Genomic DNA, 24,631 nt, shown 5'->3' with positions numbered 1-24,631 from the left:
ACGAGGAGAAGTGGGAGACCAAATTGGGGGTGGAAAGATGGAGTGAAAAAGATTTTGTGTGATCGGGGCCTGAACATGCAGGAGGGTGAAAGGCGGGCAAGGAATAGAGTGAATTGGATCGATGTGGTATACCGGGGTTGACGTGCTGTCAGTGGATTGAATCAGGGCATGTGAAGCGTCTGGGGTAAACCATGGAAAGTTGTGTGGGGCCTGGATATGGAAAGGGAGCTGTGGTTTCGGGCATTATTGCGTGACAGCTGGAGACTGAGTGTGAACGAATGGGGCCTTTGTTGTCTTTTCCTAGTGCTACCTTGCACGCATGAGGGGGGGAGGGGGATGGTATTCCATGTGTGGGGAGGTGGCGATGGGAATGAATAGGGGCAGACAGTGTGAATTGTGTGCATGGGTATATATGTATGTGTCTGTGTGTGTATATATATGTGTACATTGAGATGTATAGGTGTATATTTGCGTGTGTGTGTGTGTACATTGTGTATGGGGGTGGGTTGTGCCATTTCTTTCGTCTGTTTCCTTGCGCTACCTCGCAAATGCAGGAGACAGCGACAAAGCAAAATAAATAAAATAATAAATAAATATATATGTCTGTGTGGGGATAGGGGAGAAAGAATACTTCCCACGTATTCCCTGTGTGTCGTAGAAGGTGACTAAAAGGGGAGGGAGCGGGTGGCTGGAAATCCTCCCCTCTCATTTTTTTTTTTTTTTTCCCCCCAAAAGAAGGAACAGAGAAGGGGGCCAAGTGAGGATATTCCCTCTAAGGCCCAGTCCTCTGTTCTTGACGCTACCTCGCTAATGCGGGAAATGGCGAATAGTATGAAAGAAAGAAAGAAATATGTCTGTGTGTGTATATATATGTATACGTTGAGATGTATGGGTATGTATATTTGCGTGTGTGGACGTGTATGTATATACATGTGTGTGTGTGTAGGTGGGTTGGGCCATTCTTTCGTCTGTTTCCTTGCGCTACCTCGCTAACGTGGGAGACAGCAACAAAGCAAAATAATAATATATAAATGGTTTTAAGAATGGGAGAAACATGGTCATATTTGGTGGTGTGAATGGGAAAGTGGGATGTGATGAAATTGGTGAGATACTTGGTAAATGAGGAGTGCCTGGAGTAAATGAAAATGGTAGCAATCTTGTAGATATTTGTGCTGAAAGGTGTCTATTTCTTGCAAACACCTTTTTTTAGCACAGGATGATCCACAGATATTAATGGATGAGGAATAGTGGAAGAGGCAAGCAAAAGGTTTTGATTAAATAGGTCGTAGTGGAGGGAAGATTGAGAAAGGCTGTGCTGGATGTTAGAGTTGTGAGAGGATTCTTATGAAGACTGAACATTTCGCAGTTCTTGTGGGGATGAGGATCAGGGAGAAGTGGAGGTATGGTGTAAGGAAGAATGGAGAGGTAAAAGTGTCAGCAAGTGAAAAGATGAATCAGGAAAAATACAGGGAAGAGTATGAAAGGAAAGTAACTGAAAGCTTAGATGAAAGTGTAGTGAATGTAGGAATGCAGTCATGTGTCAATGAGGTGTTAAAAATGAAATGTTTAGTGAAATACTAGTAAAGGTTGTAGAATCAGTAGTTGGATACAAGGTGGTGACAGGAATAAAAAGGGCAATGCATGGTGGACAGAAGAGATTAGAAATGCTGTGGAAGAGAAGAAAATGCATATAGTAGATTGCTCGATAGGAATGTACCAGTGGAAGCTCAGCAAAGGAGGAGAGAAGAATACAAAATATGTAAGCAGAATGTTAAGAGGTTGATAGAGGAAAGCAAAGAAAGAGTAGATGAAGATTTTGGAAGAAAGGTAAGTGAAAAGTTTTGGGATAATAAGAAACTATACTGGAAGGAGGTGAAACAAGAGGTTGAGGTAGGAGTGGAAATGGTGATGTGAGAAGTAAAGAAGGGGAATTGCTGAATCAAAAGGAGGAAGTGAAAGGAAGATAGAAAGAGTATTTTGAAGAACTGATGAATGTGGGGAAAGGGGAGTCAACAGTTCTTACATGCATTGGTATGGAAGAGGAAAGGAAAGGGATACAATTGCAAGGACCTATTGAAAAAAGGGAAGTAAGAAGGGCAATAATGAGTTTGAAGATAGGAAAGGCACCTGGCGTAGATGGGATTACGACTGAAATACTGAAGTATGGAGGAGAAAGTGTGGTAGAGTAAATGCATCTTAATGTAATTTAGCATGGAAACAGAAGGTTGTGCCTGAAAATTGGGTGAAAGCTATTATTGTTCCTTTATTCGAAGGTAAAGGTGTTAAGGATGTATGTAGGAATCATAGGGGAATAAGTCTGTTAAGTTATCCCTGGGAATAAGAGAGAAAGAGTACTTCCCACATATTCCCTGTGTGTTAGAGAAGGCAACTAAAAGGGAGGGAGTGAGGGGTTGGAAATTCTCCCCTTCCGTTTTTAATTTTCCAAAAGAAACTGAGAAGGGGGCCAATTGAAGACATTTCCTCTAAGGCTTAGTCCTCTGTTCTTAACGCTACCCTGCTAATGTGGGAAATGGCGAATATGTATGAAAAAAAATAGTCTGTTAAGTGTACCAGAAAGAGTACATGCAAGATGGAAATGACTGAATGCAGAATAAGTGAAGAGCAAGGGGGTTTTAGGAAAGGTAGGAGATGTGGATCAGATTTTTGTATAAAGATGACCTTGGAAAAGTGTTTAGCGAAAGGTAAGAAGTTGTATGCAGCTTTTATGGATCCGGAGAAAGCACATGACAGAGTTGAGTGGAATGCTTTATGGAATGTGTGAAGGATATATGGTGTAGGGGGACAACTGCTGAATGGTGTAAAAGCCTTGTATAGAGGAGCAAATGTGTGTGTAAGGCCTCTTACACACAGACCACTCGGTGGTGCCACTCAGTGGCATTCATGTTTTTCCTTTGTTTCGAATAGTGTGCTTTCACATGGGCTTCAGTGGCATGCAACTGTGGCAAGGATACATGGATCCCCATCACAGGTGGTGCCACAGTGTCTAATGGATCTTTTCACACGGACCCCTTTCGGTGGCTGAGTCTTGCGACTGGATCAAGCATACAGCCAACCAGTCAGTCATTGGAGCTTGGTTTGTGTGGAACTTGCTGTTGTAGTTGTATGATGGCTCCACTGAGTTGCTGGTATGCATGACTGACAGGTGCTACTTAGTGGTGCCACCGAATGCTTTGTCTGCAAGAGGCCTAAGAGTGGATGGAGAGCTGAGCAAAAGTTTTGGGATACATGTAGGTGTGAGGCAGGGCTGTGTGATGTCACCATGGCTTTTCAGTATATAGATGGATGGATTTATAAGAGAGATGAAAGAAAAAATAGGGAAAAGGGTTGCAGAGATGGAGTGTGGCAGTGAGATATGGAGGCTAGTGGCAAACCTGTTTGCAGAAGAGGATTTGCAGAAGGTTATAAGTGTGTTTTATGATGTATGTAAGTGTAGGAGATTAAAGGTAAATGCAAGTAATGGTGTTTGAAAGGAAATGGAGTGAAAGTATAGATTTTGTAAAACCATATAGAGTGAAAGAAGAAAGTGTACTAAATTGTGCTGTGGATATGGGGGAAAAGTGAGGGAATTTAAGTACCTGGGAGCTATCTTGGGTAAGTGTGGTGATATAGAATGAGAGATATGGGAGAGAGAGCAGTACAGGGTAGGAGAGCCATTGGGTCCCTTAATAGAATAATAAAGGGTAGAGGTGTATGTATGGAAGGGAAGAGAGGATTAAGGGACAGCATTATCCCCCCAACCCTGACCTATGCTACTGGAACATGGATGTGGAATGAGGCATGGAGGTCAAGAATCCAGGCTGTGGAAATGAGCCGTTTGAGAAGAGCATGTGCTGTGACTAGATGGGATGAAGAAAGAAATGGAAGGGTGTATGAAAGATGTGGAATGGCAAGGAATGCAAAGGAAGTGAATTGTGGAATGATAGAATGGGTAGAATATAATACTTTGAGGTGGTTTGGGCCTATGGAAAGAAAGAGTTTATGAGGAGAAAATATGATAGTACAATTAAAGGGGTTGTTGTGAGTGGAAGACCACCTATGATATGGGCAAATGGGGTGGGGGAATACTTGAGGGAGAGAAACGGAGGAAGAGCACATGTAATGGTGTATGCAAGGGAAGCATGTCAGGACTAGGATAGGATAAGTGGAGACTTTTGCTGTAGCCACCCTTTGATGGGAGTTCCTGGAAGGAATGGGCATCAGAGATATAGATAGATAGGCTACATAGATTGTGAATATGATTGGAGAGATTGTAGAGGAAGAGAAATATTTTAGATACGTAGGAGTGAATATTGCAGTGAATGGAGCTATGGGAGCTGAAATGAGCCATAGGGTGGGTGAGGGCAAACATTGAGAAATGTGTGGAGAGGTCACTGTCTTTCAGGGCAAAGATGGGTATGTCCCACTGGTGCTGTATGGATATGAGGTGTGGGCCTTAGGCAGAAGTTTAAAGAAGAGGGTGGATGCGTTGGAAGTGAAATGTTTTAGGACAGTATGTGGTGTGAGGAGGGTTGACTGAAAAAAGAAATGATAGTGTAAGAGAGAGGTTTGGTAGTAAGAGGGGTATATATGAGAGTAGAAGAGGGTGTGCTGAAATGAATTGAATGCATGGAGAGGATGAGTTAGGTGAGGATAACAAAGAGTTTGCATGCTGGAGTTAGAGGGAAATGGCAAATATAAATGAAAAAATATATATGAAAAAAAGGTAACAAATGAATGAACAAAGTTTGATCTTGATAAGCCTGTGGGAAAAATAGTGTATGCCCTTGGCTTGAGATTTTATTTTAATCCCCAAGAAGGCTAAAGGAAAGCCTGAAGTGTGCTCATAACAGCTATTTACTGTGTATTAAAAAAAAGTAGAGCCTCATACAATTAAAAAGTTTGATTTTTCACTTTTGGACAGACCCTTATGAGCATTAGATAGCTCCTACCAATGGGGGGAGGGGGGAATCACAATTATACCCTCTTCTTCCACCTTGATATGTACATGGACAACTAATTCTCGCTAAAGGAGACCCACCGACATACAGCAACCTGTCCAGGCCTGTAACATCATGACACTTCCTATTCACCAACCCATATCACCCACTTGTTCACACTTTTATAGTGCAGACCTATTGACTTGTTTTCATCAGTTCTTGGAGTTTTCCCCTTTTGACCTGGAAGATGCCACCTCACCTATACACCAGTGATATCATATCCTGGATGTTTGGTCTTTGGTTGTTGGATCTCTAGCAACAAACATTAGCTGGCCTCATAGATATTTTTTGATAGTTGAAGGTAAAATATAGGTAGTTACACCACATTTTAAGGAAAAGTGCTGTTTTAACCTCAATGTGAGCAAGTGCTGTCTTTGTAATGCTCATAGGGCTCTACCTCTGGTATTTTTTTCTTCCTTAGAAACCAACATTTATGCCTTGAGAAAAGGTTGGGCTAGAATTAGCAAATGGGTGACTACAGTCATGAGTCATAACAATGAAAGAAACAGCCATAGCATGCAGGAGGACACTGCAAGGATATAGTATGAAACTGTTTCCTAGATAGTTTTTCCTACCCTCTCAACCATACTGTGGTTTCAATGTTGCATGCAATATGATGAAAGGTTGAGTTAGGAAATGGTGATTGCATGTAAGGAGGGACAGAAAGAGTTTTGGTGTTTGTTACTGTATTCTCCTAGCTTGGCTGAAATCTAAATTTTCTGGACACCAAGAATGACTATATAGGAATGAAAAGAAAGCCATCCCTTTCCTTGCACCAGCAGTGTATCTTGGCACCAGCACTTGTGATTTGTTTGCTACAGTCTTTTGAGACGTAATCTGGTTGGCTGAGCCCATTGTTAGTTTACATTACCCACTGGCAATAATCTGTGACTGGATTGGTTGACTGGCACATGGGCAGGGCTTACTTTTGGTTCAGGCAAAGGCTATAGGAAAGGAAAGGGAAGTTGAGTATACATTTGAAATTAACAAAAATATTGAAAATCAGTTTTATGTACTCTTCTTACCAGTCATAGGATAATATGGTAATGCTATTTTTGGTGAGGAAGGTTCTTTTGCCTGGGGTCATCCAAAAAGGACTCATAATGATGCCTTACTCATGGGACATGGAGGGCATCCTTGATGTAAAAAGGGGATATGATCAAAGCTTCAACAGTTGCTGAAGTGTATTGCCATAAAGTATGGTTGACGTCTGTATTATACAATATTGGTAATCCAACCATTTTCATTCATCCTAAATGCAGTTCTGCATAGCCTCACTCTTGAGCGTATGCACACTGTTTACTACATCACTGTTATTCCGCTATCACTTTTTTTAGAGTGTAATTGCTGGAAAAACCTTAGTCTGGTCTGATAGTGCTCTGACTGTGTAGGTGTCCAGTGTTTGATACATGAGTATTACCCCGGAGATTCGTGTCTCACTTAAACACAGTAGGCATGGGTTGAGGATAAGCATGTGTTAATTGAGAGGCTGTATGTGCATAATTCATCCCATGGAATTGGGAATCAAGTTAGTGATAATAGATATGCAGGATATAGGTTCATCGGTATTGGTTATGCAAAGTTTTACATAAATCATAATGTTTGTAGTGCGTTTTGCATGTGTTAGTCTATTTTATTTGTAAGGTGTTACAGATACATGATGAAATTAAGTGTTTGTCCCAAGAAATGAAATTTCTTACTTCTATACATACATATTGCACAAGCACATGCATCTTTTTCACCAGGTGTCCTGTGAAGTCAAGCCTGTGAGAGAACAGCATCTGCAGCTTCTGCAGGGAATATCTCAAGTGCTTACAAGTATACCACTTCCATACCCTCGGTTCTTTTTCCAGACTTTACAGAAGACTACTATAACTCTAGCTCTTCTTCCACAACCCCGCACGCCTGGGGATCCCATCTCTGTTCAGGTTTGTTTGCAGACTACCTCTGCATTTTTTTTTATAAGAGTGGGAGAAACAAGTCTTGAAATGAACTTTTCCTGCAAAATTTGACTATATGAAAGAAAATACTGCATATTTTAAGAGCTGTAAGACAAAAGTGATTGCTTTTGTGACCATGGACTAAGTGAAAGTTGAAATGGAAAGTAAGGTCCAGTGAGGAGAAGGTTGAAATGGCTAAGGCTTTTACAGTATGGCTTTGTATATGAATTAAAGTGATGTATAATTTTTCAGACTTCTTCACAGTTAGCAGTCAAAGTCGAAGGTGTAATTGGTCATGGCAAGAGATCAGGTCTTTTCCGATCTGTTCGCTCTGTCACCCTGACAGTAAATTCTGTAATTCAGAATCGCCCTCAGCACACACTAGATTTGAAGGTATGTAAAAGAATTGTACAAAACTGTCATTGAATATGCTAGTGACATTTTTGCAGTTCATCTTTGTAATTTTGTATTCATAACTATGTACTCAGTCATAGTGCGTGTGAAGGATGTTCCCACCTTAGGGCTGCTAGGATCACATCAAAGCTTAAAAAGTCAAAGAAACCCTTGTGTCCAACCAGTACAAGTAAAGAATACAAGAAACCTCCATCATCTTCCTTTGCTTATATGCAAGCACACCCATGTAACCATTTTTAGGCTTAAAGCAAAGATATCTTGAGTCCATCTTGCTGTCATTTTATTTGCTGTGTAAGTTTCAGTTCTACTTCAAAGACTTGAGGACAATAGTTAACTTCACTTTCTTGGTGAGTCAAGTAATCTTCATTATTTGTATTTACGTGTCATTCCTATCCACTCAGCTGCATTGACTTTTTACAGTGTAAAGGATGATCTAATTTTCGTAATGCTTTTTTTTCTTCCTGTCAGTTTGGAGATGAAAACAAATCTGACATAGCCGATCCATCTGTTCATGTTTCAGCACCACTTTTTTTTCTCAAGAATGTCTTAAATTTTCTGCTTTACTCGGTAATCGTGAGATTCCGTTTACGAACTAGAAATGGTTTTGTAGTCTGCTGCATTGGAAAGGATAATGAGGTGTGCTGGAATTCCTTTATGAAGTTATTTTTATTCTAGTTGTTCACTGTTTCCTGTGTAGTGAGTATTGTCTGGAACGGATGAAGAAAGGCCTCATTCACTCAAATCCACTCTTTAGCTGTCATGTAAAACACTCTAAAACCAGGATTCCCTTATCCACAACCAAGTCCCACAGACCTTTCTGTGGTTTTCTCTGTTTTGTATATCCTGGTTCGCCCACTTGACAGCAAGTTGCCCCTTGTATAGCACAGTGGTCAGGCCCTGATCACTCAAAGCATCTTTCTTTCCATCCTTCTTCCCCCTCCTCCTTAGTCTTCCTTTTCTTGTTCTCTCCACTTTTATTTAGCCTCTCTTCAAACCATTGCAGCACACTTATTTTTCCACACATTCCTCAGTGGGCCCAGGACCTTAATCCCTTCACCTACCCTTTAGCTTCCTCCAACTCCCATGACTATCCTCTGCTATATCCACTCCTAAGTATCTAGAATATTCCACTTCCTCCAGGTTCTTTCCATTCACATTCACACTCCAACCAACTTGTCTCTCTCAGTAACCTTGCTTCTCTTCACAGTAACACTCAACTTTCTCCCAATCTCAGAAAATCACTTCTGCAATTTCTCACTCGAGTCTGCCACCAACGATGTGTCAGAAGCAAACAGCAACTGACTCATTTATCAGGCTTCCCACCCATCTCCAACAGACTGCAAACCTGCCCTCTCTTAGACCCTTGCATTCACCTCCTTCACCACCCCATCCATAAACATATTAAACAGCCATGGTGACACCACACACCTTTGCCACATATACACCTTCACCTGAAACCTCTCACCCTCTCCTCCCTTTCTACTCATACATGTCTTACTTTGTATGTAAAATCTTTTCTTTGCTTCTAGTAGCAGTCTTCCCACACCATCTGTTTGTAACATCTTCCACAAAAGCATCTCAACCTTACCATATGATTTCTCCAAATCCATAGATGCAACATACAAACCCACAGTTTGTATAAGTAGTTCTCACAGAAATTTTTCAAAGCAAACTCCTGATCCACACGTACTATACCACTCCTGAAACCACATTGTTCTGCACCATTCTGATGGTCTGTGCATGCTTTAACCCTCTCAGTTATCACTCTCCCATACATCTTACCAGGTACATCCAGCAAACTTATATCACCGTAATTCATACATTCACTTTTGCCCCCATACCTTTATACTGTAGTACTATACAGTATTCCACCAATCCTCATGCACATCACCCAAACCGTGCATACATTGAATGTCCTAGCTAACTGCTCAATAACACTGTCACAACCTTTGTTGAGAAATTCATATGCCATCCCATTCACTCTTGCTACTTTGCTACACTTCATCTTATGCTAGGCATTCACCCCCTTTTACCTCTTCTCTTTTCACCAAAGTTTTTGCCCAAGACTTGCTTGTTTTGCTTACTTTTACATGCCAAACATCCTACATCTGCAATTGTATCATTAAACAAATTTAACAGTCCTCTAAATACACACTATTTTCTCCACCTCTGCTTTGCTTGTAACCACTTTCTCATCCTTTTCCTTCACTGGTGCTTCCATATGTTTTGTTCTCCTCACACTGAGAACACTGTTCACCTTCTAACATATTTCCTTATTCTCCCTGAAGTTTGCTGATATTGCTGGTACTCTCTCACCCCAAGTCTCATTTGTTTCTTCCTTAGCCCCCTGCATCTTCCTCTTGACCTTGTGCTGCTTCCTCATGTACATTCCCCAATCACTTGCTTTTCTTCCCAGCAGTTATTGGCCATACAACACTCTCCTTTCCTTTCAGTAACAGCTGAACTTCATTCCAACACTCACTACCATTTCTTACATGCCTGCATCCCAGCTTCCACTTCTCTTGCACATGTAAGCAGGACTTCTGTAAATTCCTCCCATTCTTCACTCACCCACCTTGTTACATTAATCTTCACCTCAAGTCATTTTACATCAAATTTCTTATGCTATCTTCTCACACAAGGCTCTTTTTCCCAGCTCACTCACTTTCACAACCCTCATTCCTATTCCTCTTTTTCTAAAGCCTCTCCATATGTACTTTCACCATAGCCTCCACAAGGAAGTAATCACACATACCACCAGCTGCCCTTCTCTATCAACCTCTCAATATCTCTGACATCCATTTCCTCCAGGAACTCTCATCAAGGGGTGGCCATAGCAAAAGAGTTTCCACTTATCCTTGTCCTTAAATGTCTCCCTTGTATACATCATTCCATACATTCTTCCACCATTTCTCTTCCTCCAGTATTCTTCCACTCTGTTTGCCCATGTCACACGAGGGCTTCCTCTCACTCCAACCACTTTATATGTTCTATCTTACACTCTTCTTGAAAACTCCCACTCTTGCATTCTTCCCACATGCCCAGACCATCTCAAAGTATTATGATTCACCCACTCTACCACTCCACAATTCATTCCACTTACATTCCCTGTCATACCACATCTCTCATACACTCTTTCATTTCTTTCTATTTTCCATCTAGACACACCACATACTCTGCTTAAATAGCACATTTCCACAGCCTCAATATTTGACCTTTGTGGCTCATTCCATGTCCATGTTTTAGCTGCATAGGTCAGGGTTGGGAGGGGAGGATTATGCTGTCCCTTAATCTTCCCTTCACTTCCATACTTACACCTCTACCCTTTAGTATTCTATTAAGGGACCTGTACTGCTCTCTCCCTTATCTCTCCTTTTATATCACCAAACTTGCCCAAGACAGCCCCTAAATACTTACGTTTTCACACCTCTTCCCCATATCCAGAGCACAATTTTGTAAACTTCCATCTTTCACTCTGTATTGTTTTACAAAATCTGTACTTTCACTATGTTTCCTGTCGAACACCATTACTTTTCTTTTACTTGCATTTACCTTCAGTTGCCTATGCTTACACATATCATAAAACATACAACCTTCTGCAACTCCTCTTCACTCTTAGCAAAAAACACAATATCATCCACAAACAGCCTTGCCTCTAGCCACCATAATCTCCACCACACTCAATTTGCATCGCTTTTCCCAAGTTTTGCTATCATTTCTGTTATTAATCCATCCAGATTAGAAAGGGTAGTGAGTGGTGGGATGAAGAAGTAAGATTATTAGTGAGAGAGAAGAGAGAGGTATTTGGACGATTTTGCAGGGAAATAGTGCAAATGACAGGGAGATGTATAAAAGAAAGAGGCATGAGGTCAAGAGAAAGGTGCAAGAGGTGAAAAAGAGGGCAAATGAAAGTACGGGTAAGAGAGTATCATTAAATTTTAGGGAGAAATAAAGTGCATAAGACAAGAGAACAAATGGGAACATCGGTGAAGGGGCTAATGGCGAGGTAATAACAAGTAGTGATGATGTTAGAAGATGGGGGTGAGTATTTTGAAGGTTTGTTGAATGTATTAGATGATGCTGTGGCAGATATAGGGTTTTGGTCGAGGTGGTGTGCGAAGTGAGAGGGTTAGGGAGAATAATTTGGTAAACAGAGAAGAGGTAGTGAAAGCTTTGCAGAAGATGAAAGCCAGCAAGGCAGCGGGTTTGCATGGTATTGAAGGGGAATTTATTAAAAAACGGGGTGTCTGTGGTGTTGACTGGTTGGTGAGGATATTCAGTGTATGTATGGCTCATGGTGAAGTGCATGAGGATTGGCGGAATGCATGCATAGTGCCATTGTACAAAGGCAAAGGAGATAAAGGTGGGTGCTCAAATTACAGAGGTATAAGTTTGTTGAGTATTCCTGGGAAATTATATGAGAGGGTATTGATTGAGAGGGTGAAGGCATGTACAGAACATCAGATTGGGGAAGAGCAGTGTGGTTTCAGAAGTGGTAGAGGATGTGTGGATCAGGTGTTTGCTTTGAAGAATGTATGTGAGAAATACTTAGAAAAGCAAATGGATTTATATGTAGCATTTATGGATCTGGAGAGGGCATATGATAAGAGTTGATAGAGATGCTCTGTGGAAGGTATTAAGAGTATATGGTGTGGGAGGCAAGTTGTTAGAAGCAGTGAAAAGTTTTTATCGAGGATGTAAGGCATGTGTACGAGTAGGAACAGAGAAAAGTGATTGGCTCTCAGTGAATGTTGGTTTGCGGAAGAGGTGCGTAATGTCTCCATGGTTGTTTAATTTGTTTATGGATGGGGTTGTTAGGGAGGTGAATGCAAGAGTTTTGGAGAGAAGGGGCAAGTATACAGTCTGTTGTGGATGAGAGGGCTTGGGAAGTGAGTCAGTTGTTGTTCGCTGATGATACAGCTCTGGTGGCTGATTCGGGTGAGAAATTGCAGAAGTTGGTGACTGAGTTTGGTAAAGTGTGTGAATGAAGAAAGCTGAGAGTAAATGTGAATAGGAGCAAGGTTATTAGGTACAGTAGGGTTGAGGGACACATCAGTTGGGAGGTAAGTTTGAATGTAGAAAACTTGGAGGAAGTGAAGTGTTTTAGATATCTGGGAGTGGATTTGGCAGCAGATGGAAGCATGGAAGCGAAAGTGAGTCACAGGGTGAGGGAGGGGGCGAAAGTTCTGGGAGCATTGAAAAATGTGTGGAAGGCAAGAACATTATCTCTGAGAGCAAAAATGGGCATGTTTGAAGGAATAGTGGTTCCAACAATGTTATATGGTTGCAAGGTGTGGGCTATAGATAGGGTTGTGCAGAGGAGTTGTGTGTTGGAAATGAGATGTTTGAGGACAGTATGTGGTGTGAGGTGGTTTGATCGAGTAAGTAATAATAGGGTAAGAGAGATATGTGGTGATAAAAAGAGTGTGGTTGAGAGAGCAGAAGAGGGTGTTTTGAAATGGTTTGGTCACATGGAGAGAATGAGGGAGGAAAGATTGACAAAGTGAATATATGTGTCAGAGGTGGAGGGAATGAGGAGAAGTGGGAGACCAAATTGGAGGTGGAAAGATGGAGTGAAAAAAGATTTTGAGTGATCGGGGCCTGAACATGCAGGAGGGTGAAAGGTGTGCAAGGAATAGAGTGAATTGGAATGATATGGTACTGGGGTCGACGTGCTGTCAGTGGATTGAACCAGGGCATGTGAAGCGTCTGGGATAAACCATGGAAAGTTTTGTGGGGCCTGGATGTGGAAAGGGAGCTGTGGTTCGGTGCATTATTACATGACAGCTAGAGACTGAGTGTGAATGAATGTGGCCTTTGTGTTCATTGCCTAGCGCTACTTCGTGCACATGCAGGAGGAGGGAGTTGTTATTTCATGTGTAGCGGGGTGGCTGCAAACCATCATTCACTGAGAACCAATCACTTTCCTCTCTTCCTACACGTACACATGCCTTACATCCTCAATAAAAACTTTTCACTGCTTCTAACAACTTACCTCCTACACCATATATTCTTAATACCTTCCATAGAGTATCTCTATCAACTCTTATCATATGCCTTCTCCAGATCCATAAATGCTACTTACAAATCCATTTGCTTTTCCAAGTATTTCTCACATTTTTCAAAGCAAACACCTGGTCCACACATTCTTTACCACTTCTGAAACCACACTGCTCTTCCCCAATCTGATGCTCTGTACATACCTTCACCCTCTTAACCAATACCCTCCCATAAATTTCCCAGGAATACTCAACAAACTTATACCTCTGTAATTTGAGCACTCCCTCTTATCCCCTTTGCCTTTGTACAATGGCACTATGCAAGCATTCCGCCAGTCCTCAGACACCTCACCATGAGTCATACATACATTAAATAACCTTACCAACCAGTCAACAACACAGTCACCCCCTTTTTTAATAAATTCCACTGCAGTACCATCCAAAGCCGCTGCCTTGCCGGCTTTCATCTTCCACAAAGCTTTTACTACCTCTTCTCTGTTTACCAAATCATTCTCCCTAACCCTCTCACTTTGCACATCACCTCGACCAAAACACCCTATACCTGCCACTCTATCATCAAACACATTCAGCAAACCTTCAAAATTCTCACTCGCTCTCCTTCTCACATCACCACTATTTGTTATCACCTCCCCATTTGCCCCCTTCACTGATGTTCCCATTTGTTCCCTTGTCTTACGCACTTTGTATATTCACATTTATTTATTTTTCTTTGTCGCTGTCTCCCACGTTAGCGAGGTAGCGTAAGGAAACAGACGAAAGAATGGACCAACCCACCCCCATACACATGTATATACATACACGTCCACACACACAAATATACATACCTATACATCTCAACGTTTACATATATATACAGACACACATATACATATATGCCTATGTACATAATTCATACTGTCTGTCTTTATTCATTCCCATCGCCCCTCCCCCCGCATGTGTGCGAGGTAGCGCTAGGAAAAGACAACAAAGGCCACATTCGTTCACACTCACTCTCTAGCTGTCATGTATAATGCACTGAAACCACAGCTTACTTTCCACATCCAGGCCCCACAGAACTTTCCATGGTTTACCCGAGACACTTCATATGCCCTGGTTCAATTCATTGACAGCATGTCAACCCCTGTATACCACATCATTCCAATTCACTCTATTCCTTGCACGCCTTTCACCCTCCTGCATGTTCAGGCCCCGATCACTCAAAATCTTTTTCACTCCATCTTTCCACCTCCAATTTGGTCTCCCACTTCTTGTTCCCTCCACCTCTGACACATATATCCTCTTGGTCAATCTTTCCTCACTCATTCTTTCCATGTGACCAAATCATTTCAAAACACCCTCTTCTGCTCTCTCAACCACACTCTTTTTGTTACCACACATCTCTCTTACCCTACTATTACTTATTCGATCAAACTACCTCACACCACATATTGTCCTCAAACATCTCATTTCCAGCACATCCACCTTCCTCTGCACAACTCCATCCATAGCCCACACCTTGCAACCATATAACATTGTTGGAACCACTATTCCTTCAAACATACCCATTTTTGCTTTCCGAGATAATGTTCTCGACTTCCACACATTCTTCAACGCTCCCAGAACTTTCGCCCCCTCCCCCACCCTATGATTCACTTCCGCTTCCATGGTTCCATCCACTGCCAAATCCACTCCCACATATCTAAAACACTTCACTTCCTCCAGTTTTTCTCCATTCAAACTTACCTCCCTATTGACTTGTCCCTTTATATATTTACTTATTTATTTATTAATTTGCTTTGTTGCTGTCTCCTGCATTAGCGAGGTAGTGCAAGGAAACAGATGAAAGAATGGCCCAACCCACCCACATACACATGTATATACATACACATCCACACATGCAAATATACATACCTATACATCTCAACGTATACATATACATACACACACAGACATATACATATATATACACATGTACATAATTCATATTTTTTTTTTTTTTTTTTTTTTTTTATACTTTGTCGCTGTCTCCCGCGTTTGCGAGGTAGCGCAAGGAAACAGACGAAAGAAATGGCCCAACCCCCCCCCCATACACATGTACATACACACGTCCACACACGCAAATATACATACCTACACAGCTTTCCTTGGTTTACCCCGGACGCTTCACATGCCTTGATTCAATCCACTGACAGCACGTCAACCCCTGTATACCACATCGCTCCAATTCCCTCTATTCCTTGCCCTCCTTTCACCCTCCTGCATGTTCAGGCCCCGATCACACAAAATCCTTTTCACTCCATCTTTCCACCTCCAATTTGGTCTCCCTCTTCTCCTCGTTCCCTCCACCTCCGACACGTATATCCTCTTGGTCAATCTTTCCTCACTCATTCTCTCCATGTGCCCAAACCATTTCAAAACACCCTCTTCTGCTCTCTCAACCACGCTCTTTTTATTTCCACACATCTCTCTTACCCTTACGTTACTTACTCGATCAAACCACCTCACACCACACATTGTCCTCAAACATCTCATTTCCAGCACATCCATCCTCCTGCGCACAACTCTATCCATAGCCCACGCCTCGCAACCATACAACATTGTTGGAACTACTATTCCTTCAAACATACCCATTTTTGCAATAATTCATATTGTCTGCCTTTATTCATTCCCATCGCCACCCCGCCACACATGAAATAACTACCCCCTCCCCCCCTGCATGTGCGCGAGGTAGCACTAGGAAAAGACAACAAAGGCCACATTCGTTCACACTCAGTCTCTAGCTATCATGTAATAATGCACCAAAACCACAGCTCCCTTTCCAGAACCAGGCCCTACCGAACTTTCCATGGTTTACTCCAGACACTTCACATGCCCTAGTTCAATCCATTGACAGCACGTCAACCCCGGTATAACACATCGTTCCAATTCACTCAATTCCTTGCACGCCTTTCACCCTCCTGCATGTTCAGGCCCAAATATTTTTCACTCCATCTTTCCACCTCCAATTGGGTCTCCCACTTCTCGTCCCCTCCACCTCTAACACATATATCCTCTTTGTCAATTTTTCCTCACTCATTCTCTCCATGTGACCAAACCATTTCAAAACACCCTCTTCTGCTCTCTCAACCACACTCTTTTTATTACCACACGTCTCTCTTACCCTATTATTACTTATTCGATCAAGCCACCTCACACCACATACTGTCCTCAAACATCTCATTTCCATCACATCCACCCTCATCCGCACAACTCTATCTATAGCCCACACCTCATGACCATATAACATTGTTGGTACCACTATCCCTTCAAACATACCCATTTTTGCTTTCCGAGATAATGTTCTCGACTTCCACACATTCTTCAACACTCCCAGAACTTTCGCCCCCTCCCCCACCCTATGATTCACTTCCGCTTCCATGGTTCCATCCACTGCCAAATCCACTCCCAGATATCTAAAACACTTCACTTCCTCCAGTTTTCCGCATTCAGACTTACCTCCCAATTGACTTGTCCCTCAACCCTACTGTACCTAATAACCTTGATCTTATTCACATTTACTCTCAGCTTTTTTCTTTCACACACTTTATTATACTTTGCCGCTGTCTCCCACGTTAGTGAGGTAGCGCAAGGAAACAGATAAAAGAATGGCCCAACCCACCCACATACACATGCATATACATACCTGTCCACACACGCACATATACATACCTGTACATCTCAATGTATACATATATATACATACACAGACACATACACATATACACGTGCATAATTTATACTGTCTGCCCTTATTAGTTCCCATCGCCACCCCGCCACACATGAAATAACAACATGTGTATATGTTGATATGTATATGTATGTATATATATGTGTATATGAGTGGATGGGCCATTTTTCGTCCGTTTCCTGTCACCACCTAACTGCACAGGATATGGGGATCAAGTATATTAATAAGAACGCAGGAGACAGCGACAAAGTATAATTAGAAAAAAAAACCCGAGTCTAGTTAGACCCCACTTTAGATATTAGTGCAGCTTTTGGCCATCCACTTTAGCAAGGATATTTGTGAATTGTAAGCAGTGCAGCAAAGAGCAACTGCAATGATTCCTTCCATATATCACAAACTATATGAGGATATGTTACAAGCAGCAAACTTGTTCTCCCTCAGTAAGAGGTGTCCTTGAGGCAAATTAATAGAATGTTTTGAAAAACTTAAATGATTCAACATTGTCGATACTGAGAATTTCAAGGTATTGCCAGCACCTTCAACAGGAAATGGACTAAAACTTAGAAATCACTGAATTAATGTGGACTGTACAAAATATTTATGTACCAAAGACATCATTATTGATGTGTGGAGAAAGCTCCTAGAAAATGTTGTTCAGAGCAGCACCCTTAATATATTCAAAAATAGCCTTGATCATCACTTGTCATTTTCTGGTATTGAATAATTCATTTCATCAATCATTATAGCATAGTTTTGTATTCTGCTACCTTCTCAACTAACGATTTCTCCCTGACCATGTGGAAGGAACATACCAACATTGATTAACCCACGACATCAGTTTTGAGAAAGTAAGAATAATTGTATCATCCTTCAACATCAGGAATAATATAGACATGGTAATTCTAGAGGCTGGAGCTCAAGTCTATCCTTATGTTGTCTTTATACCAAAAACTGAAGGGATGCATGTTATTGATGATCGGATGCATGACATATTCGTGTTCATTCTACCGTATTACGAGTTTCCTGTAAAAACTTCCTTCTGGTATATTAATTGTGCTGGGTATTTTTTCCATATGTTTTCTATGTGGCATGTTGCTAGAGGGAGTAAAGTTTGAAGATAGATCCTTTGTTTTGCCATTTTCTCCTGCTACTTTTAAGGAGAATGCATATTTTTTTTCTTTAAGTAGTGGCAAGGCCAAACCCCCTCACTTGGACCTTGGGTCTGTGTATCTGTTACTCTATGTAACTTTCCCCATCCTGCACTACACAGATATAAAAACTGGTGTTTCCTTTGTGATATTTTAATGATCTTACTTGTCCTGAATTGATCATTCACTTACTTTTTCTCCCTCCACAGTGCATAGGGGTATATACACTTTTTGTCTCGTGTAATCTGTTATTAACCTTACTTCTGCACTGATCATCCACTTCCTCTTACCCCCTCCTGCACTACACTGCATATATAAATTGGTGATGTGGCAGTAGCTTGACAAAATTCATGAGTGTGAAATATCATTTATAATAATGAACTTCTTTACAAAGGTTTACCCAGCTGATAATAAATTGATGAATAATATATAAGTTAAGATACAATGGAAAGCAGTGTGTGCAGTGGCAGCGTGAGAAGTGCTTATATTGTTATGGAAATCATCGTTTCACTTTGTCACAGAGCAGATGTTTTGAGGATGTATCTGATTAATTTGAGAGCCATATGTACCTGCTCCATTATGTGGAATTGCTAATATAGTATTAGATGGACAGGCGAAGAATATATCTTGAATTTTATTGAGAATTAATCTTATGCATTATGATATCATGTTGTGATCCATTATTTACTTTTCGTTTTTATTCAAAGTGCTATTCCCATTTGCTTTTACATATTGATTACAGTACATAAGTGCATGTAGTGTGCGGGATTTCCCCGGAATCGGATGAAGGCTTTGTCATGAACTAGGAACTCAGTCTTGTAAAGGGATTTAGGGGTTTCCATGAAATTGGAACATGAATATGAGATGAGCATAGTCAGAGAGTGACTGTGTTCATATGAGGCAAGACTAAATATAGAAGGCAACCAGTGGTTAAATGGAAATATCTTGCTCAAGAAACCCGAGGAATGGTGATTATGTAAGAGCCACATGTATTTGGAGTTTCGCAAATTTATAATTACATTTTGCATGACGTTTAACTTGATGATAAGAGCTGATCTAGGAATCATAAATATTGACACTTATTTTACAGATCGAGCCAAATGAGACGTTGACACAAACAGTGGAACCACACAATGATTTTTTTGCAGCTCAGTTTCTTTTAGGCTTCCCAGTCCCAGGGCTTTACCAGGTATGTATTTAGGTGGTGCAACAAGCATCCATCATCTTTATTTTGAGATTCAATTTATTATGAAATATGTACGGTATTTTTTTTTTTAAATAACGTAGGTGAAGAAATGGTATGTGAGAAAGTCCTGGAAATCAAGTGTATTTTCTCATCTTTTATGTAACTTACTACATCTGCCTTTGCAATGTGGTGTTTGGAACAAGCAATTTTCACATTTACATACATCCACTGTTCAGCTGTTATTTATGATGTATGAAAACCAGAGGTAACCATCCACAGCCAAGCCCTAGACTATTCTATTCCGTGGTTTAACTTTAATGCTTCATATACCATTGTTCAGTCCATTTTCATCCTGCTGAATGTTCAGGCCCCATTATGCTTTTTCATTCCATCTTTCCATCCTCTTAGGCCATCTCCCAAGCAAATGAGTGACAAAAAAGTGGGACAAATGTAAGACATTTGGTTGTCATATATGAGAAACCAGATTTCAAAGAACATACTGAGAAGGCAGCTCTCTTAAGTATTGAGTGGTAAGATTGTGAGAACTTTACAAGAAATAAATATAAGAAATAAAATTGGATACTGCTGTGTTGTATGGTCACCAACAGAACTATTAGAAATACTGTCAACTTAGTAGAGAGAATTCAGAAGTATTTTACAGGTAAAATCGAGGGGATGGAACTCATGGAATACCATTAAGTTAAAAAAAGAATTGCAACTGTGTATAGCTTAGAAGGGAGAAAGATATACAATAATCTGTGCATGACAACAAGTTAAAGGTATAAAAGAAAATGTGTTAAACCCGAGTCTCTGAACAGGGAGTGATCCACGGTATCTGAAGTTGCCAGGGTAAACCACAGAAAAGTCTTTGGGGCCTGGTTGTGGATAGGGGAATGTGGTTTCAGTGCACTGCACATGACAGCTAGAGAATGGGTGTGAATGAACGTGTCCTTTCTTTGTCTGTTCCTGGCACTTACTTGCTAATGTAGGAAACAGCAGCCAAGCATGAAAAGAAATTAGAATTAATATTCATAGGGCATTAACTTCAAAACTTTCATTTGATTTGCTTAATATAGGTGAGTGTGGACACATCAGTTACTGATGATTCTGATGATGCCTGGCAGACAGGACCCCGCCACACACTTACTGTCAAGTCTCAGGAAGACCCAGCCAGTAAAGCAAGTGTCTCTCAAGCACCACGTCAGGTGCCACCCAGTCAATATGCACCATCCAGTTCACAAGGTGCTCCTGGGCCTCCCCAAGGAGTTAATGTCTTACCTCCAGTACCCCCAGGTACTAATACAACTTCTGTCCCACAAATGTCACAATTCAGTATGCCCAGAGCAGGACTTTAATGCCATAATATACATCAGCTTTGCCTAAGAATTATCATTAATTCGGATGTTACTTGCTAATGTTACAGATTATACAAATTAAGATATCTGAAAAAGTAATATCAAAGTCATTTGTAATACCTTCTAGTTCATGTTTTACACACACAATGACAATGTCTTAGTTGGTAGAATTATAGATTCTGTATGCATTAGCTGGTCATTTGACATAAAGATCAAGTCAAATTTGGACGTCATGTCCAGCATTAGAAACAAGGAATCAAACTGTAGTAAACTGCATCTGAAGAATTTCTTTTTACGTGTCTATTCTACCATTTAAGGTTAGCTTCATATCATTATCAGTGACAAGGTTTTGTCTTACCATTCTGAAAACACACTGAACAAAATTTGTTTGGCATTTAGGTTCTTATTATGTTGTACTATGGGATTCTTGCATCTCCATTTTGTAGCTAAAAGAATTGAAACAGTGATCATCCATGAAAAAAAAGGGTTATTAATTATCTTCTGTGGGCTGTGTACTTACAAATGAAAAGCACTTGAAAATGTGATTTTTCTGGTCAGAAAAAAGTGTTTCAGCTGCAGGGACCTAATTCAGACTTGCCTTAAAGCAATGTATATTGTGTGCATTTCATTTCCATCATGGTACAAATGAAAAGCACTTGAAAATGTGGTTTGTGGTCAGAAAAAAGTGTTCCAGCTGCAGGGACCTAATTCAGACTTGCCTTAAAGCAATGTATATTGTGTGCATTTCATTTCCATCATAGTCCTTTTTCCCATGTTCATATTTTTTTCAATGCACTCAAAGTTTTATAGAATTTCATTCCTCCCATTCCCTTCGTTTTCCATATATACCATTCCATTCAATTTTATTTACTAATAACCCTCTATTCCCTTTACATTTTGTGCTTACAACTACAGTCACCAACACTTACTTGCATCTCATAACACTTATGTCAACATTTTCTCAAATTTGATATAATAATATACCCCATGCAGTATGTCTCTTTAGAAAGTGTAAACCTTTATTTTACTGTCTTACATGACTGGAGTGTGCTCAGATGTTTTATCTTCAATATGCCCAGCAGTTAATAACTGTGATAGGAATGGCATTAAGCCACTTTTGATACCAAAATTTCTTTTCAAAAATGGTAAAGGAATATAAATTTATGAATAAAAGTATTTAAAGAAACTTTTATTTCACCCCAAAAATAATTCTCCAATAACTGAATATAATAATAAATTATTATTGTACAAAATCGGTTTTGTGTCAGCGTAGTGGTGCCAGCAAATAGATGGAGAACGTCCCTTCCACTCATATACATACATAAATGCAGACATACATACATATACATAAACATAATTTTCCAGCAAGACCTATAGTGAGTTCAGTAGGCTCCATCACATATAAATTGTCAAAATGGTTAGTTTCTTTATTAAGCCCTTTAGTGGGTAAGGTATCAAATTCTAATATCATGAACAATGTAGATTTAGTCAAGCTAAACAATATCAATGTTAATTTTGATTTCAAACTAGTTAGCTTTGATGTTTCCTCACTTTTCACAAAAGTTCCAGTTGACCACCTTCTAGAATATTTATTTGATGTCTTGGATGATATTCATTAACCCGTTTCAAAGTCTTGTTTTCATTGAACTGATAAAATTGTGTATAAAAGACTGTATTTCAATTCAGTGGAGATTATTATGCTCAAAAATTTGGTATGGAAATGGGTAACCCTCTTTCACCTGTACTAAGTAATCTTTATATGGAATTTTTTTAAGCAAAATTACTAAAGGATATCTTACCTTCTAATGCAATTTGGTTTAGGTATGTAGATGATGTTCTTTGTGTTTGGCCAACAAATGAAAATTTACAAATATTTCTCCCCTTACTTAACAATTTAGTAACTTCCATCAAATTTACGAAGAAAATGAAAATAATGGTATGTTACCATTTTTAGATTGAATGATCCATAGGCAAGGAAACAACTTTCAGTTTAGCATATACAGAAAACCTACCAGTGTACGCTCATATATCCATTATTACTCATCTCAACATGACAGAGTTAAATTATCATTTCAATCTATGTTCCTAAGGGCATTACATATTTGCAGTCCAGAGTTTATTGATGGTGAGTTTGAGAAGATATATTCTATTAGATCTAAGTACCCTAAACCTTTCATTGATAAATCCCTTGAGTTAGCAAAGAACAGGCACTGAACTACAGATCAGTCTCTGAGTGTGATATACAAGGTTTCCAAAAAATTATCAGAAAGCAAGTGGATGACTTTGGAGAAATATAAGTGAGAGATGGCACTGTTTTAAGGAAAGGAGCTCATGTACCTAACATACAGAGCTTTTCAATTTTGTAAGCTCAGTCCTGGACAAAAAGGAAGGCTGAGTGGATTGTATCTGAAATGCCAAAAAGCATTGATACTGTACCACATGGGAGGTTAAGAAGCTAAATAACCAGGCAGGAATGATGAGGGGAAACTCCTCTGAAGGATACAAAATTATCTCACTGGGAAGGAACAAAGGATGCATATTAAGAGCCTTTTCCAAATGGGATGAAGTGACTAGTGAAGAGTCACAGGGTTCAGTTCTGGAACCATTACTCTTTCACATACATAAATGACTTGCCTGAATATGTTTGCAAATGATACAAAGGTCACGTGGGAAGTGAAAAACAAGGAGAAATCTTCAACTTATAAGACCGAAAGTCTCCAAAGTTAGTCTGAAACATGGATGATGAAATTTGGCTGAGCAAATGTAAAGTAATGACAATGGGACACCATAAGAAGGCCTCCATATGATTATCAGCCAGCAGGAAACAACATTGTGGATTCTGTGTGTGAGAACTTACGAGTCAACATTGTCCTCAACTTGCTCCCAGAGTCCTATATTAGAGGAACAGTTATGAAGACAAGTATATGAATCTGGAAACATTAGCTTTCTAGTCAAATACTACACAAAACCTAAACTAATGAAGCACAAAGATTAACAGGGAAGGCAACAATGATGGTACCAGAATTAAGAAAGCAAACTTACATGGAAAGGCTCAATGCTTTCAATTTACCCATCTTGATTTGAGAAGAGTGATCCAATAAAACCTTGAAGATTTTAAAACAGATCAACAACTGGAGAGTGAAGTTCTTCAAGAGATGTAAAGATGATGCAATCAAAGGACATACAGGGATGCCAGTGGCAAATGTCTCTAGGGCCAGAAAAAAAATTAGTAGGTGGAAAAAGGGGCAATATGTGCGTGAAGCGCGAAGTCCCATGCAGCTGGGGTCCAGGGCCCTAAGGTGGGCCCTGGAAGCTCTGGGGTTTTAGATGCTTTCTGGTGCATTCTCAGCCTAATTTTGAACCATTTACAATGTTTTTAAAACCTTTCATTTGACAAAAATATTTCATATTTTTGACTTATTAAAAACTTCAACTCACCTAGTGTTTTCTCTTGGTCTGTTGTACATATTGTTTGTGCTGCTGGAATACTTTAGCTTTTAGCTTGCTGGCTGCATTGTGGACACTTGATGTTGCCTTCCCTGTGTGGGTGATTTTCTTCTTCAATGTTGGCTGGTGGATGAACTAGTGTTGGGAGGTTCTGTTTGCTTTCTCTTGTGTCTTTCATACGCTGTTTTCATATGATGTGCCACTGATTGGTCAACTGGTGAAGTAAACTTATCTTCTCTGTGATACCTTTGGATTGAAGACTCATTTGTAGCAAGATCAAACTTTACAGTTTGAATAGCATTGAATGTGTCAATGTTCAGTCTATTAGTAGTTTACAGTGTTCATTATACTGAAGGACTGTTCTATTCTTGGGCCGGTGAAGATGCTCAGTGCTGTGCAATGACATATGTCTCAGTGC

General features: G+C 40.2%; 1 protein-coding gene across 2 annotated transcripts in view; it reads left to right on the top strand.

The window, feature by feature from the left end:
- Nucleotides 1–21,952, top strand: part of defl (Integrator complex subunit 7) — a 180,755-nt gene extending 158,803 nt beyond the window's left edge. For both annotated transcript variants that reach the window (XM_071675335.1, XM_071675334.1), the window contains exons 16-19: nt 6,743–6,925; nt 7,190–7,330; nt 19,316–19,414; nt 20,488–21,952. In XM_071675335.1, coding sequence (XP_071531436.1) covers nt 6,743–6,925; nt 7,190–7,330; nt 19,316–19,414; nt 20,488–20,766 — 702 coding nt within the window. In that variant the 3' untranslated portion in view covers nt 20,767–21,952. The remainder of the gene's footprint in view (nt 1–6,742; nt 6,926–7,189; nt 7,331–19,315; nt 19,415–20,487) is intronic.
- The last annotated feature ends 2,679 nt before the right edge of the window (nt 21,953–24,631 follow it).

Source organism: Panulirus ornatus, chromosome 20, assembly GCF_036320965.1.
Source record: "Panulirus ornatus isolate Po-2019 chromosome 20, ASM3632096v1, whole genome shotgun sequence".
In the NCBI taxonomy this organism is placed as follows: Eukaryota; Metazoa; Arthropoda; class Malacostraca; order Decapoda; family Palinuridae; genus Panulirus; species Panulirus ornatus.
The sequence above is the reverse complement of the archived record's forward strand: the minus strand, read 5'-3'. Positions and strand labels throughout refer to the sequence as shown.